Here is a 14914-nt window from a genome sequence, read left to right on the forward strand (position 1 = left end):
GTAGAGGCCGCTTCCCGATACTTCCTAGGCTTCACTGACCGGCCACTCCTAACCTCGTACGTGTATCAACAAGCCAGACGTGCAAGCTAGGAAATCGCAACTCACCGACAGACTCTCGTTTCTCCTGTGTGACATAAATAAGTGAACCAGCGTCATCAAGCTCTAGGGCCAATCCAGCGGGAGATTCCAGCTACGTTGAATTTTAGGAGTTACATTCATTAAGGTGTGGTTTTGAGTCTGTTCGGTAAATCGCATGTACAAAAATCTAGACTGACTCATTGTAAGCAAAATTTCAAATTATTTTACGTTGAACTAAAATCATTTGGTTGTTCCCAAATTAATAACAAAAATGCCATAAAAGCACACCAAGCATTGTGGAAATCCAAAGGCAATCATAAGAAGATAATATTTATCATATCCCCAGAAAAATTATGTAGGTCTATTTGTGTATTCTCTATGAAACGAATGCATTTTGTTTAGGCTATTTGTTAATGGCATATCACTTTCCCTTAATGTATTTATCTGGGTTAAATAGTTTTTCCTTTCTTATTATTGGTTACACTCTTGATGTTCGGTGTTAATCTTTATGATTGCAAGTTTCTTACATGTATTGATTGGTTCTAAAAAATAATAATAAAAACATTTTTAAAACTCGTTTTCTCCAAGTGTCAACAGCGTTTGACTTCTTCATGTTTCCCTCGTTTTACTACCGTGCTACTACGCGCGTCAACTCCGTAATTTTCTACCGACATTCAAATAATGGTTTAATCTCATATATAATATTAAAACGTACAATAAACTGTCGTTTTATTCAGTGACTTGTAAACTAATATCAATATCCTTAGCCTTATCCATCCATCCATCCATTATCTATACCCACTTATCCTGGCCAGGGTCGCAGGGGGTGTTGGAGCCTATCCCAGCGTGCATTGGGCGAGAGTCAGAAATACACCCTGGACAGGCTTCCAATCTATCGCAGGGCACACTCACCATTCACTCACTGTTCTCTCGCACACTCATACCTATGGGCAATTTAGAGTTTCCAATTGGCCTATCTGCATGCCTCTGGACTGTGGGAGGAAACCGGAGTACCCGGAGGAAACCCACGCGGATACGGGGAGAACATGCAAACTTCACACAGAAAGGCCCCAAGCCGAGATTCGAACCCTTGACCTTCTTGATTCCCACTGCACCACCGTGCCGCCCTTCTTAGCCTTATATTTAGGCAAATTCATTTTTACTTTATATTGGCTTATCTATAACTACAGACTATGTCAGGGTTAGGCAACCCTGAGTCTTGGTTTTTGTTCCATCTGAGGTTGACAACACAAGTTTGATGGATGATAAAATAAAAGTTTGAGCTGGAATATGTTATGAATGGTGAAATGCGGCTTGCCTCCAGCACATGGTCACCTGCATTCACTAAAAGCTGATTACTTAAAAACAACCAAGTTATGTAGTTACACTACACATTACATCACATTACAGGCATTTAGCAGACCCTCGTCTCCAGAGTGACTTACACAACTTTTTACACTGCATTTTCATTGCATACAGCTGGATATATACTGAAGCAATGCAGGTTAAGTACCTCACTCAAGGGTACAGCAGCAGTGTCCTACCCAGGAATCGAACCTGTGACCTTTAGGTTAACAAGACTAGCTCCTTACCCATTACACTACACTGCCACTACAGTTTGGGAAAACCAGGGATGCCTGCCCCCGGTTCTACGTTTTCATGTTACTTTGCTTTTGCCTACAGTATGGCTCTTATTGATCTGTAGTCACTATGTATACCGCCTGCCAGGTAATGGCTTGGCAGGACATTCGCCATACCTTTACGTCACTTAAGAGTTTGGTATTTTTCTGGGTCTCCCCCGAAATACGACGACCACATTCCCACAGTCACACAATCCTTCCTTGTCTTCTCCTTACTATTCCTGCCTATAGTCCCACAATTACTGATTATCCCCATCGGTCAAAACCTTCTGCAAGCAAAACAAACACACTTCAACCAATCCTCAAACAACCTCTGATCGTTGCTTATTGAAGCCAATTGTGGGTCACACAAGTAAACAAACAAACAAATAAATCAGAAGGATTTGCACACATAGTGCTATTGCAGCCAACTGAGCACGTTAAAACATGTTCTAGAAATTTATCGATGCCTTTTATCAGAGAGGTGTTTTTCTTTTTTTTACTGCTGCTACCACACAGCTGTAATTCTAGCAGGCAAAATAACTAACATGATTAAAAGTGACAAAAATATTATGAAAAAATAAAGCAAACTTTTTCACAATTTAGGTCTTTGTGAACGCCAGTATTATACAGAAGACAGTATTGTTTTGAATTTTACTCTGTGGGGTTTTGATGCAAGTGAGCTCTTTTTCTCACAGATTAAAAGATAATTTTATTGGGAATGATTGATTAGTAATGATTACACTGACCATATTCTGATAAAAATGCAAATATTACAATATTCAATTTCCTTAAAAAATAAATCAATTATATATACACATATGACTACTCCTGGCCTATATTGTGCTTTATTTTGTACAGGCATAGTTCTGAAGAAGATTTGACATTTATTCAGAGTTTGATGGATTAAACAACATAATGAATGAATTCTTGAATTAATGACCAACAGACTAGCTAGTTAGCTTCCTCAATTTTAAATTAGCTCTCAGGATCTTTGTTTCACTCTAATCCCACATTCTGAACATTTTACATTCAGAATGACAACGACATCCTAAATGGTTGTGAAAATGTGTATGCATTCGGTGTGCTGTGCTGTTGCCATTTTGCCAGATTCTTGTTCAGAAATGTATTTACTGTCACTGCTAATATAAATCCAGTCCTATCAATTTAATTGGCCTGAAAATGATTTTAGGCATGATCACTCAGAGAGGGAGGATTCTCAGTAAGACAGCGGCTTTCACCCCTCAAACCTCCTCATAACTGGTGTCAACAGTGTAACAGCTGGTCACATTTCAGTTGAAACTGTTTGATTTCTTTATTACCAATGTGTTTACATAATAATAATAATAATAATAATAATAATATTGAGGAAAATGTCATATTTGGTTTAAGTCCGAGGAAAAAAGCACATGAAAATGTGTTTTTCTTGACATTCGGCACCTCATAAAATCCATCAAAAAATAAAAAACATCGTCTGCCACAAAGTCATCGTAAGTTCCATCTTTTTCAAATGCTGTAAGAATATCAATAATATGCTCATGTCTCAGGATCCTACAGCACCCCAATAACCGTCACCTCACTTCTGAAGGCTGGATCGCGGAAGACCTTAATCTGCGTACAGGATCTGCGTCCAACCAATCAGCAGTCTTGTTTTTCAGGCAATTCCCCCCCCCCCCCCCCCCGCATGTCCGAGATGGGCCTCGCGTATACATCCTGTAATGTAATACACCCTGAACGCAACTGTAGTTTTGGGCGCATTAAAAAAAGGCGAAATTTAAAAAGTAATTAAAAACGAGAACGATTTTTAAAAAATCTACAACTTATACAGTTAAAACTCAAATAGAAAAGACAACAATTTTACGATTTCATACGATGACGTCAAACAATAACCTGCATTTATTTCTAACATAGGCTACGTATAATTCAGTTTAACTTACCCGCATTTGACGCGCAAATGCTACCCAAGACCAAAGAAAGAGCGAGGACTCTCATTCCGAGTACCATTTTCAGATAGATTACTCGTAAAACATGCCCAGTTTCTGGTTATTGAAGTCTTCCGCGACTTCGTTGAGTCGTTTGACAAATGATAATACCAGGAAATTAACGTGTTGGTAAATGGGTAGCGCTTAGCCAATAGTAAACACGCAGAGACGAAGCATCACTAAACTCTGGGGCAACTTGATGAAAATAGGTTCTGCACCGAAACTGAAAGTAAAGTTCGAGCGATTTGAAGGTGCTCACGAGGCAGCCACGTGAATAAACTGCTAACACACAGCTTTACACCAATAATAATAATAATAATAATAATAATATAGGCTACTTTATATAAGGTGGGCTATACCTGCTCGTTAACCCAAACAATCAGCTGCTCCAGATAGTTAATTATGTGGCTGCAACTCAATATAAACACAGACACAGTGAAGAGTTAAGGCTTTTCTGGAGGTTAAAGGGGGTCCTACTCTACATACGGTGCGGTGTGTAAGTACTGTGTAGTGACGCAAGTACTGTTGTTTCGGCTCTGTACTCCAGAGCACTGGAATTAATATGAAGCGAAGAACAGGGGGCTAAAGTGCAGACTGTTAGCTTTAATTTGAGGGTATTTACATCCACACACAGTAAAATGTCCTGTGTTAATTAAACTCTAACAGTGTCAATTCAACTCAAACAGATAGCATTTGGGCATTTTACTGTGTATGGGTGGTGCATGTAGGAATTACAGCCATTTTTATGCATGCACATTACCTGGGCTTGTTCTGTTATTCTGTTGAGTCACAAATGGAGTCCAATGGACTGACATTCAGAGTCACACAGACATGCAGTCAGAGGAACCATAATGTGGGTAAGATGAACAGCAGAGCTTCTCCTTAAGCACATGGTACACACACCAGATGCACTGTGTCCAATTCTACGGACAGAGACGCACACTCACACCCCTGCAAAAATAAATGGGTACACCTCCAACTCTCTAAAAGGGTAAAATTTACTCTTAAGCAACTCCAGTCCTGGAGAGCCGCAGTGTCTGCAGGTTTAACTTCAGTCCTGGAGAGCCGGGGTCTGCAGCTTTAACTCCAGTCCTGGAGGGCCGCAGTGTCTGCAGGTTTAACTCCAGTCCTGGAGAGCCGCGGTGTCTGCAGGTTTAACTCCAGTCCTGGAGAGCCGCGGTGTCTGCAGGTTTAACTCCAGTCCTGGAGGGCCGCAGTGTCTGCAGGTTTAACTCCAGTCCTGGAGAGCCGCGGTGCCTGCAGGTTTAACTCCAGTCCTGGAGAGCCGCAGTGCCTGCAGGTTTAATTCCAGTCCTGGAGGGCCGCAGTGTCTGCAGGTTTAACTCCAGTCCTGGGGGCCATAGTGTCTGCAGGTTTAACTCCAGTCCTGGAGGGTCGCGGTGTCTACAGGTTTAACTCCAGTCCTGGAGGACCAGAGAGTCTGCTGGTTATTGTGGTTCTCTTACAATCAGCATTGAACGAGGTGCATGGACTCTTCAGCCAATCAATGACTTAAGAACTTTGGTGTCAAAATGTGCTGAAAACTGGCAGAAACCGCACCATTCAATGACTGGAGTCTGGCACCCTCTCTCTAAATTATTTAATAAAATTTTCTATAAGATCTTCTATACATGGGTGGTTTGGAAGAGTGTCATTCGCTTGTAATGCTGTGTCTTTTTTTTAATCTCCAGTGTGCCTGAATTACCACTTATGGTTTTATTTTTATTTTATTCTTGTATTGTGATGATAAAAATAAAACTATGGTTATTTCTGTGCGATTTGGGTTGTCCACAAAGTTTTGTGATGATGATATTCCTAGAGTTTGGAATGCCCTGCTTGAGGAGATCAGGCTTGCTGAGTCAGTGCCTCGTTTTAAATCTCTTCTTAAAACACATTTTTACAAAGTTGCTTTTATTGTTTTAGCCTCTTAATACCTTTTCTACTCTTATTTTTATATTTTTTAACATCCTGTTATTTACTATATTCTTTTAACCTTGTATCTGTATCTGTTCCTCTGTTTGGCCCTCTCTCATGCTGCTCCTCTTTTCATGTTAATTTATTCATATACTTTGTTTTAATGTGTCCCTTAAGCTGTCGTCCACATCTTGTATTATTTTATTTCTTCTATGTGTGTAAAGCACTTTGTAACTTTGTTTTTGAAAAGTGCTATGCAAATAAAGTTTATAACTATCATTATTATTATTATTATTATTACTCCCCGGCCTAATCCATATAAAAAGTATAAATAGAGCCACAAATCCTATGAATTTTATCTGCAGCCATACAGCCTTATGGCCTGTTCTCATCATTACGTGTCCCTGTATTCTTAAATAAAATAAATCAGGTTGGAGCACATTTTGCATGGTAGACGACCAAGATTTGTAACGCCCCATGCTCTCCTGATTCCCTTGCCAAAATATCCCGTCTGGCTTCTCATCAAAAGCCGCTTTGAGTTCTGTTTCCGAGAAATCACGTGGTTTAACCGATACACAATTGAGCGATGGATTATCCTAGATCGCCCTCTACGGGTGCAAGGTACCATACTCAGGCGGCGGTATTGTAGCGCCGACTTCTGTTAGAAAATATCCGTTAAAGCGGAATAAATGATTTCCGTTAAGCTAACCCCGAAAGCCTTAACGCTGTTACCATTTAGTTCGAAAAAGATTAAAGTGATAATCCAGAATATGACAATGGTACTGGAAAACAAGATATAGTCGACATCCAGAATATAATTCTACGTAGTGTACAAAATGCATTAATTTCATGACGTGTAATAATCCCAGCCACATTTTTCCGAAATGGTCATTAATGCGTTCAATGGCATTGCTGCGTCAATTCTACCATTCTATCCATACCTTAAGCCTATTTGTTGCCCCGTAAAAATGTTCAACATTTAGACCATACGCGCATGCTCATTGGAGTCTTCAAACTGAAAGTATAGAAAGATGAAAACCTGACAACAGGAGTTTTACACATACACAAGCTCCCGAGCCACCGCTTGGGTAATACCGAACTCTTATTTTAGTTAAATAGAACTTACACTCGCTGACAATTATGACGGATATCGCGACGATCTACAAACTGTCCTTGATTGCTTTTGCTTGTGCTATGCAAGGTAAGAACGCACGCAATTAACTCGCATGCACCGTGTGCTTTTTCCTGTTTTGGTGCTGTTTGGATGATGTTGACCATCTCGGTGAACATGAGATATGTCAACCGCGATAAAGCACTTAATGTTTTTGGTAGGCTACTGCACTGCTGGGTTATGAATTATGTTACAAGCGAAAGCCGGCGAACTTGGCATCAGTGCAGTTACTATTAGGTTAACCGTTTTCATCTAATTGTAATCACACTGTGGACATTTATGTCACGTAGACATACAAAATGTTACTATGTCTACGTACGTAGATTCATAGCATACATTTGTAAATTAAAGTGTATTTAGTATATTGTGTGTGTGTTCGTATGTGTGTGTGTGAGAGAGAGAGTTGGCGGGGGAGGAGACAGAGCTCAGAAAAAGTACCGGACTTTCTGTGCTGGAACGCGAGCGTTTCCGTTACGTTTTATAAATGCTCAATCTCTCTTCGAATTCCCCAAACATTGCTCTCAATTTTTATGTTGATATGATAATTGTGAAATCGTCTATTGATAATTAATCTCGGTACAGACATGTTATCAGATTACACGGACCTGTCACACACACGCACACACACACACACACACACACACACACAAACACTACAGACCGAAAGTATTAGGCCATTTGTGGTTTTTTTTCTTCTTCAAATTTTTAATAAAGATCTTAGGTAGAGAATAATTCAGTTAATATATGCACATTTATTAAATAACAAACCAAAGTATAAACATGTTTTTCTGTTTCTACCTACAGTCACATCTAAGCCTAACTCTCCTTCTTTGCCATAATTCTTGCAACTTTAGTGCTTATTCTACTTGCACTACAGGCTAAAGATATTAATCTACCTGGGGTTACAAAAAAAAAAAAACTTAAATGACATAAGATTTCACTCGATTTAATTTTCCCTCCACCTCCCTCCCACCCCTTCACCCCCACTTTCCAAAATAATTGGATAGACTTACAATAATTCATTTAATTGTAAATGAAGCCAAAGCAGGCTATTTGGAGGAAAGTCATGTATAAGATTATTTTTAATGTAAAACTGTGTTATTATAGGTTGGAACTGAAAAAAAAGTTTATACTTTGGCAATGTAGTATATACACGTACACTACATGGCCAAAAGTAAGTGGACACCCAAACATCACATCCATATGTGCTTGTTGAACATCTCATTCCAAAATCCACAGACATTAACATGGAGTTTGTCCCCCCCTTTGCTGCTATAACAGCCTCCACTCTTCTGGGAAGGCTTTCCACTAGATTTTGGAAAATGGCTACGGGGATCCACTTCCATACAACCAGAGGATCATTAGTGAGGTTGGGTACTGATGTTGGGCGATAAGGCACTGGCTCACATTCAGCATTCCAGTTCATCCCAGATGTGTTCTGGCGAGTTGAGACCAGGGCTGTGTGCAGGCCAGCCAAGGTCTTCCACACCTTTATGGACCTCGCTTTGTGCATGGGGACATTGTCATGCTGAAACAGGAAAGGGCCTTCCCCAAACTGCTGCCTCCATTTCCCTATAGTGTCATTGTATGCTGTAGCATTAAGACTTCCATTCACTGGAACTAAGTGGCCCAGCCCAAAGCATGAAAAACAGCCCCAGACTATTATTCCTCCTCCAGCAAGGTATTCTCCTGGCATTTGCCAAACCCAGATTTGTCCGACAGGCTGCCAGTTAGTGAAGCGTGATTCATCACTCCAGAGAACGCGTTGTCACTGCTTCAGAGTCCAGTCGATGCTTGGCATTGTGCGTGGTGATCCTTGGTTTGTTAAAGGTGGCATCCAATGACAGGGCTGTAAGCTTGATTTTATGCCCCTGTTAGCAGTGGGTGTGGCTGAAGAAGCCAAACCCACTAATTAGAAGGGGTGTCCATATATATTTGGCCATGTAGTGTTTATATACAGTAGTAGCCTATATTTAATCCCTCCGTGCCTTAACCTGCCCGTTCATCACTGCCTTTCAGGGTACGGGGCAACATGTCCGGTTCTGGAGTGCTGGTTCGTTCAGGAGAAGTCGGGTCGAGGAGGCGGGTTTCCAGCTGCCATGAGCCAGGAGAAGTCCCTGCTTTACGTCGGAACCGACCCGGACAACACTGGAACCGGGACAACAAAGAATCCCCCAGCAGACATCGACTCCGCGCGGATCTACTACGTCACCGGTCAGTAACCGTGCAGCGCTTCGAACAAGAGATTCGCTGGTTCAATGTGCGATGTATGCGGTAGTGCGGTCTTTTATACTTTTCACCCTCGTTTATCAGATCCAGGGGCTTCTCTTTGCAGTTCCTCTCTTCGTCCACCAGAGGGCTCTGTCAGGAAGCCGCAGTGTGAAATAAATCCATATCTGCCTCAGCCTGCTATGGTCCAATGGGCAGCTCCGCTGACCGAGTCCGCCCACAGTCCCATCTACCTTCAAGCTGATTGGCTCTCAGTCTCCGCGCACGGCCTTGACGGACAGCTGGCGCTTTCCAGCGTTATGAGAGCTACAACGAAAACCAACAAGCCAAGCGGTAATGAATGTTTTAGTCACATTTTGTGTTACACGTTAAATTAGTATTAATAATAATAATAATAATAATAATAATAATAATAATAACAACAGTAATAACAATAATAATAATAATAATAATGAATCCTCTCCCTCAGTAATCGTCAGTGTGTACAGTAGAACAGTCTCGGTCCGCGCCAGACTGGGGGCTCCAGTGGTTCTGGACTGCGGGTTCTGGACCGAGCCCTCGTCCCCGCTCTCCGCCGGGGGGTTTTCGGTGGAGTGGCGGTATCAGTTCCGGGGCGAGGGGCGCTTGGTGCTGGCCTACGACGGCAAGAACGACCGCTTGGCTCAGACTGCGGAGGAAGGGGCGGAGCTGGACATCGCCGCCCTGCACCAAACAGGAAACGCATCACTCATCCTGCAGGAAGCTCAAGTCAGGCACTCCGGGACCTACATCTGTTCCGTCTACCTGCCGTACCTTCTGTCACAGGTGTCCGTCAACCTGGAGATTGAAGGTGCGTAAGACGCTTGCTGTGTACAGACATTTAAAGGAGAATTTCACACTGCTTAGTTCAGTCCTTACTGTCACTTGCTTTTAGCGCACTTGTAACCACTGAGTTATACAGCATGCCTTTTTAACATTCAACCATGCCCTGCAAGACTGGTCTTCGGATTTTGTCAGTGCACTACAGTTCCCAGCAAGCATTTCACCAACAATGCCATAGACGTCATAGACAAAGTCATCGCAATGGACTGTGGGAGCTTGAGGCTAGGAAGCGCGGAAATGGCTGAGCAGTCATCCTGTGTTTCAGGTGAACCCCGGTCCTTGAGAACCGTAGGGCGTTCGGGCTTTCGTTATTATTCAGTGCTCAACCAATCAATTTAAGGACTTCTTGGGTGAGAATTAATTGCACATTTTTAAGGCAAAAATAAAAGCCAGTGCGCACTCTGGCTCTCTCAGCAATGCCACCGTTTTAGGCCCGAAGCATACGTACGTAAGTAACGCTTTGAGCTACGCATTCTAAAATGCGTCACCCGAAATTCTTAACACAACGTAAGAGCAAGCTGCGGTGTCAAGCGTCGTAGCAAGGGGGCGCCATAGCAGGCAACAACAAGATGAAGCCGCCTTCTTCAATTTGCACTTCCGCTCATTCTTATCACAGTCGTCCTGGAGCGCCCCCTTGTGGCCTCAGGTTTATTAGCTCCGCAGGGACATAAGAACGCACATTGAGTATGTGCGACTGGGCCGTGCTTTTGCAGTGCGTTGGCCAGGTGTTGTCGAATGTGTACTTACCTAGGGTATGTTCCTTATGACCTTATGCAGTGTAACTGTTTCCTCCTGCACACTATTAACCCCGCCCCCTGTCCCCCCCCCCCCATCCCCGTCCCTTGCCCCACCTCCCCCACACCCCTTGATTTCACCTCTCCTCTCTCAGAGCCTCCCTCCCTCTCCATCAGCCCCCCGACCCCCCAGGTGCTGCTCCCCGGCCAGTCCCTGTCTCTGCAGTGCCAGGCATCCGGCTTCACCCCCCTCCCTCTGGAGCTGCGCTGGGAGTTTGCGGACGCAGACGGAGCGGTGCGCCCCCTAGGGGCGGGGAGGGTGTCCGGGCACAAGCAGGCCTGGGACGGGACCTTCACCCAGAGCTCCTGGCTGGAGGTGGGGAGGGGCGGGGAAGACCTGGCGGGTGGCGGCGAGGTCGTCTGCGTGGGGCTTCACTCTGGGGGCGCCAGGCGGGCCCGCGTGCCACTCAGCGTAATAGGTGGGCGTGGCCACACACCTGTCTGTCAGACAGCACTGCAGCCAATGAAAAAACTGCATCTTGATGATGCTACGCACTCATACCCTGACTGCTGTAGGCATGTTGCATAATCAGAGTACCCACAAAAAGAATTATGTTCATATTTGTTCGTACCTTTGTTGTTGAAAAATTGAAAGCTAATTAAATATAATTTCAGGTATATTATTAATGTGGTGAGGCATTAAATGTTAATGTTTTAAAGCGGTAAACCTCTCTCTCTCTCTCTCTCTCTCTCACACCCCACTCTCTGTCTCTCTCTCTCTCTCTCACTCTCTCTGTCTCTCTCTCTCTCTCCCCACTCTGTCTATCACTCGCTTTCTCTCTTTCTCTCTCTCTCACTCTCTTTCTCTCACTCTATCTCTTTCTCTCTCTCTCTCGTTCAGGGGCCCGAGGCCCCACAGTGGAGGACTCTATTGCCATGGTTGCAGTGGCCCTTGGGCTGTACGGACTGATCAGGATCGCCACTTGGACCCTGGGCATGTCTGGTAACTCCATCCACCCACTCTGCACCGACAGAACCATTAATAGGATCCAGTAAATTCAGTACTTAGCTCCAGATCTGTTATACAACGCGTACGGAACCAGTGAAAACCAATACGGTGATACTAGGTCTGTTTTATTCAGTTGTGATTTTATTCTGAAAGTTCTCAGACTGCCCAACTACAGGAAGATTTGGGATTGGTCATCTGGGGACCAAAATGATTTGTTAGAATTTTATGGCAGTTCACATTTTAAGCACTCAGAGAGGAGTGCGCTGCCAGCGAAAAGTGAATTTACAGTAAAAATGTATTATTTTTTATGAATTTAATAAATTTGCAAAATGGTTAGTATACATTTTTATCTTTTGGCTTAATGAGCACTTTCAATTTAAGAAAAATGATGTGACTACGTCTTTCATCGTAGCCCAAGATGGCTTTTGCAGTGAGAGTTAGGGTGCATAGATGACTTGTACAGAATGTGGTATGAACTCATACAGAATGTGGTATGAACTCATACATAATGTGGTATGAACTCGTACAGAATGTGGTTTGTATCAATAACTTTAATGCTTGACCTCTCGTTTGCTTTCCCATAGGGTTTGCTGGTAGAGACCCAGAGGCCAAAGTAAGTTGCATTACATTGCAGGCATTTAGTAGATAGAGAGCCAGTTACACAGCTTACTTCTTTACATGCAATCCATTTATACAGCTGGATGTTCACTGAAGCAACTCAGGTTGTTCAAAGATAGTGGTGACCCGCAGAGGGAACCCACCTCCCTAACAATTTTGCTACACTGACACAGATATGTGTTTCTTCTTACTGGTGATATCTCAGTTTGTATTTACCTGCATTAGGTGCTGCTGTTTGTGCAGTTTTTTGGGGGGATAATTATTGCTCCCCTCTCCCGTGTTTTCAAAGCATTCCTTTTTTCCTCATTTTCTGTTGGCTTTTCCTCATCCTTTCTTTTGGTTGTCCTCCCTTCATCCTCCTCAGTTTTCTGGCAGCTTCCTCTTTTTCACCTTATTTATCCCTCTTAATTTCTTCCTCCCTCTCTCTTTTCCCCCCTTTCTTTATTCCCCGTAAGTCTTTTGGAATGTTTTTTTTTTGTTGTTTCAAAATTCTTAAGTCTGTGTTCTAGAACTCCATTGCTTTCCATCACCAGTAGTGATTGTGACATCAGCATTAGAATGTTCAGGCAAGAACATTCTGATCACGTATTTGTGATCTTGCACCTTAAAGCGTTAAATTGTTCAGTTTGTGCTCTGTGTGCAGAATGCTGATCCCATCCCTTGTTTCTTTTCTAGAAAGAGAAGTAAAATACGGAAAAGGCTCAGGATTGTACGGTGGGTGTTTTCTATTTGTATCTTTATGACACTGAAGAAAAAAAATATGTTTGCCTCTGCGTTATATATTTTTTATTTATTTATGATATTTTGCTGACGTTTGCTAATTTAATTTTAATTTGTGCTTTTTTATTCTGAATGAGCTCGTGGACATACAGTGTTTGTGTCAAATGTGCTTTTGGTTGAGATATTATTTATTTATTTTTTTACAATGCAAATGTGTGCCTGACTGTTTCTTTTTATTTGGGTCGTGTCCATGATTTGAGTATGGGAAAGGTGCTTTACAAATAAAATGTATTATTATTATTAAATAAGGGTTATAAAGAACGAAACGATCGGCCATTTTGAGATGTGTTACAGATTACTACCACTAGAGGGAGGCAATGTGCCAGCCAAGTTTCCGTATTGAATTCTATAAATGATGCCATGTACAATTAAAAGAGCATGTTTCATTGAAATAGATTTGGCACTACTGAGTGTTATATTATTTTGTTATAAAATATTGTTCTTACCTTGTCATGATCTAAATCTTAACACAAACAGTCAATATTTATATTGATGTTTGAACGTGAATACACCAATGAATGCCTACTGGGATATGAGTGCAAATTATGTGTCATAACCAATAGCACTAGTTAGAATTGCATGAGATAATTCACTACTTTTGCGCCAACAGTGTTTGTTGTACAGATATGAAGAAAGATGTGACTGACCTTTCCTTGAGGACTTCCAGTTGCTCACATTTATGACAAACGCATCTGTGCTAATATCCACAAGTCAAATTTTATTTCTTAATTATATGTATGTATAATTTCAATGTGCTTTAAATTTGCATATCAAATTTTTCATTTTTAACCATTGCCCAATTTTAACTAAGTACATAAAGAATCAATTTAGGCACACACGGTTTAGATCATTTGTAAATTGGACTAGTTTACAGTAGGTGGGTGCCACTGAATTTTGTATTATATTGATAAAAACATGGTTTTACTTTTGCAGGAAACATTGTCTGAATATTTCACCTTGTGATGTTTCATTGTACTCAGTTGTATGAATTCTGATTACTAGCCTGTGTCATCAATTTGTTTGTTCTTTGTAAATATATGTCCTGAAGAGTTGTAAATGGATTTCTAAAAAGGGTGTACATGTTATTTTGCTAGAATGTTTGCATGATATTTTTTTATCTTAAATTGATAAAATGCAATCCCTTCTGGATTCTGTTTATTGATATTTAACAGTTTTTTAAATTTATTTTTTTTACTGCTGACACTGAGGTTAAGGCTGGTAACTGATCTGTTGATTCTGGATGAAAATAAAACTTGTTAAAAATGGCGAATCATGAGTGACACGCAGAAAGGCGATTTTCAAAAGAGGATTTCGGAATGTCATCATATGCAGCGGTAAGAGCAGTATGCTACGGCAGGCTTCGTCGTGGATTACCTGAGCAAACTGCAGCTGCTTCTACAGCCAAGTGCGAAACAGTCGAGTAAAGTAGGCCAATTAATGGCACTGGGTAAGGATTGAAATTAACTCGAGTTTAGAAAGTTCAATAAATTTCAAAAATTAACTTTGGACATATCGAGCATTTACAAACAAACAATCAAACAAAAAAAACAACAACACAAAAACAAAAGTTAATTTGTTGTCGAAGATATTGTTAATCATACATGCAGATTCATCAAAAGGAATCGTCTAATCGTAATCACTTTATGGCAAGAGATTTTCTATTTAAAAAATAAAATTAAAACGAATTTACTGACATACGAAGTTAACAGCCAAAGATTAAGGACAAGCATGCCGATCGGAGAGCGTCGGGAATACGAATGTTGAAACGTAGCACAACCACTCGCTTCTAAAATTGTAGACACTTTATTATATCATGGTATTGGGGGAAACATACGTGCGTTTGCAGGCAAGCTATCGGCTGTGAATTCGCATCCCTTCCAACAGTAGTTACAACAACAAGCCAACGAGACGTGTATCAA

At 41.7% G+C, this 14914-nt stretch overlaps 2 protein-coding genes across 5 annotated transcripts in view; one reads left to right on the top strand and one right to left on the bottom strand.

The window, feature by feature from the left end:
- LOC118232971 (popy class I histocompatibility antigen, alpha chain E-like) overlaps positions 1-3778 on the bottom strand; it is a 99591-nt gene extending 95813 nt beyond the window's left edge. For all 4 annotated transcript variants that reach the window (XM_035428262.1, XM_035428263.1, XM_035428260.1 and 1 more), the window contains exon 1: positions 3635-3778. In XM_035428262.1, the coding sequence (XP_035284153.1) occupies positions 3635-3701 (67 nt within the window). In that variant the 5' untranslated portion in view covers positions 3702-3778. The remainder of the gene's footprint in view (positions 1-3634) is intronic.
- Positions 3779-6580: 2802 nt separating this feature from the next.
- LOC118232968 (tapasin-like) lies at positions 6581-14265 on the top strand. The gene is made up of 9 exons (XM_035428252.1): positions 6581-6794; positions 8784-8978; positions 9078-9326; positions 9463-9822; positions 10744-11067; positions 11490-11591; positions 12182-12210; positions 12891-12929; positions 13606-14265. Exons 1-8 carry the CDS (start codon positions 6734-6736, stop codon positions 12900-12902), a joined length of 1332 nt encoding a protein of 443 aa, XP_035284143.1. The 5' UTR covers positions 6581-6733; the 3' UTR covers positions 12903-12929; positions 13606-14265.
- Positions 14266-14914: the final 649 nt, after the last annotated feature.

The sequence above is a fragment of the Anguilla anguilla genome, chromosome 8, assembly GCF_013347855.1.
Source record: "Anguilla anguilla isolate fAngAng1 chromosome 8, fAngAng1.pri, whole genome shotgun sequence".
NCBI classification, from domain to species: Eukaryota; Metazoa; Chordata; class Actinopteri; order Anguilliformes; family Anguillidae; genus Anguilla; species Anguilla anguilla.

Coding starts and splice junctions, on each gene's coding strand:
- LOC118232968 (XM_035428252.1), top strand. CDS start 6,734: ATGACGGATATCGCGACGATCTACAAACTGTCCTTGATTGCTTTTGCT. Junction 6,795..8,783: donor TTTTGCTTGTGCTATGCAAG/GTAAGAACGCAC, acceptor ACTGCCTTTCAG/GGTACGGGGCAACATGTCCG. Junction 11,592..12,181: donor TTGGACCCTGGGCATGTCTG/GTAACTCCATCC, acceptor GCTTTCCCATAG/GGTTTGCTGGTAGAGACCCA.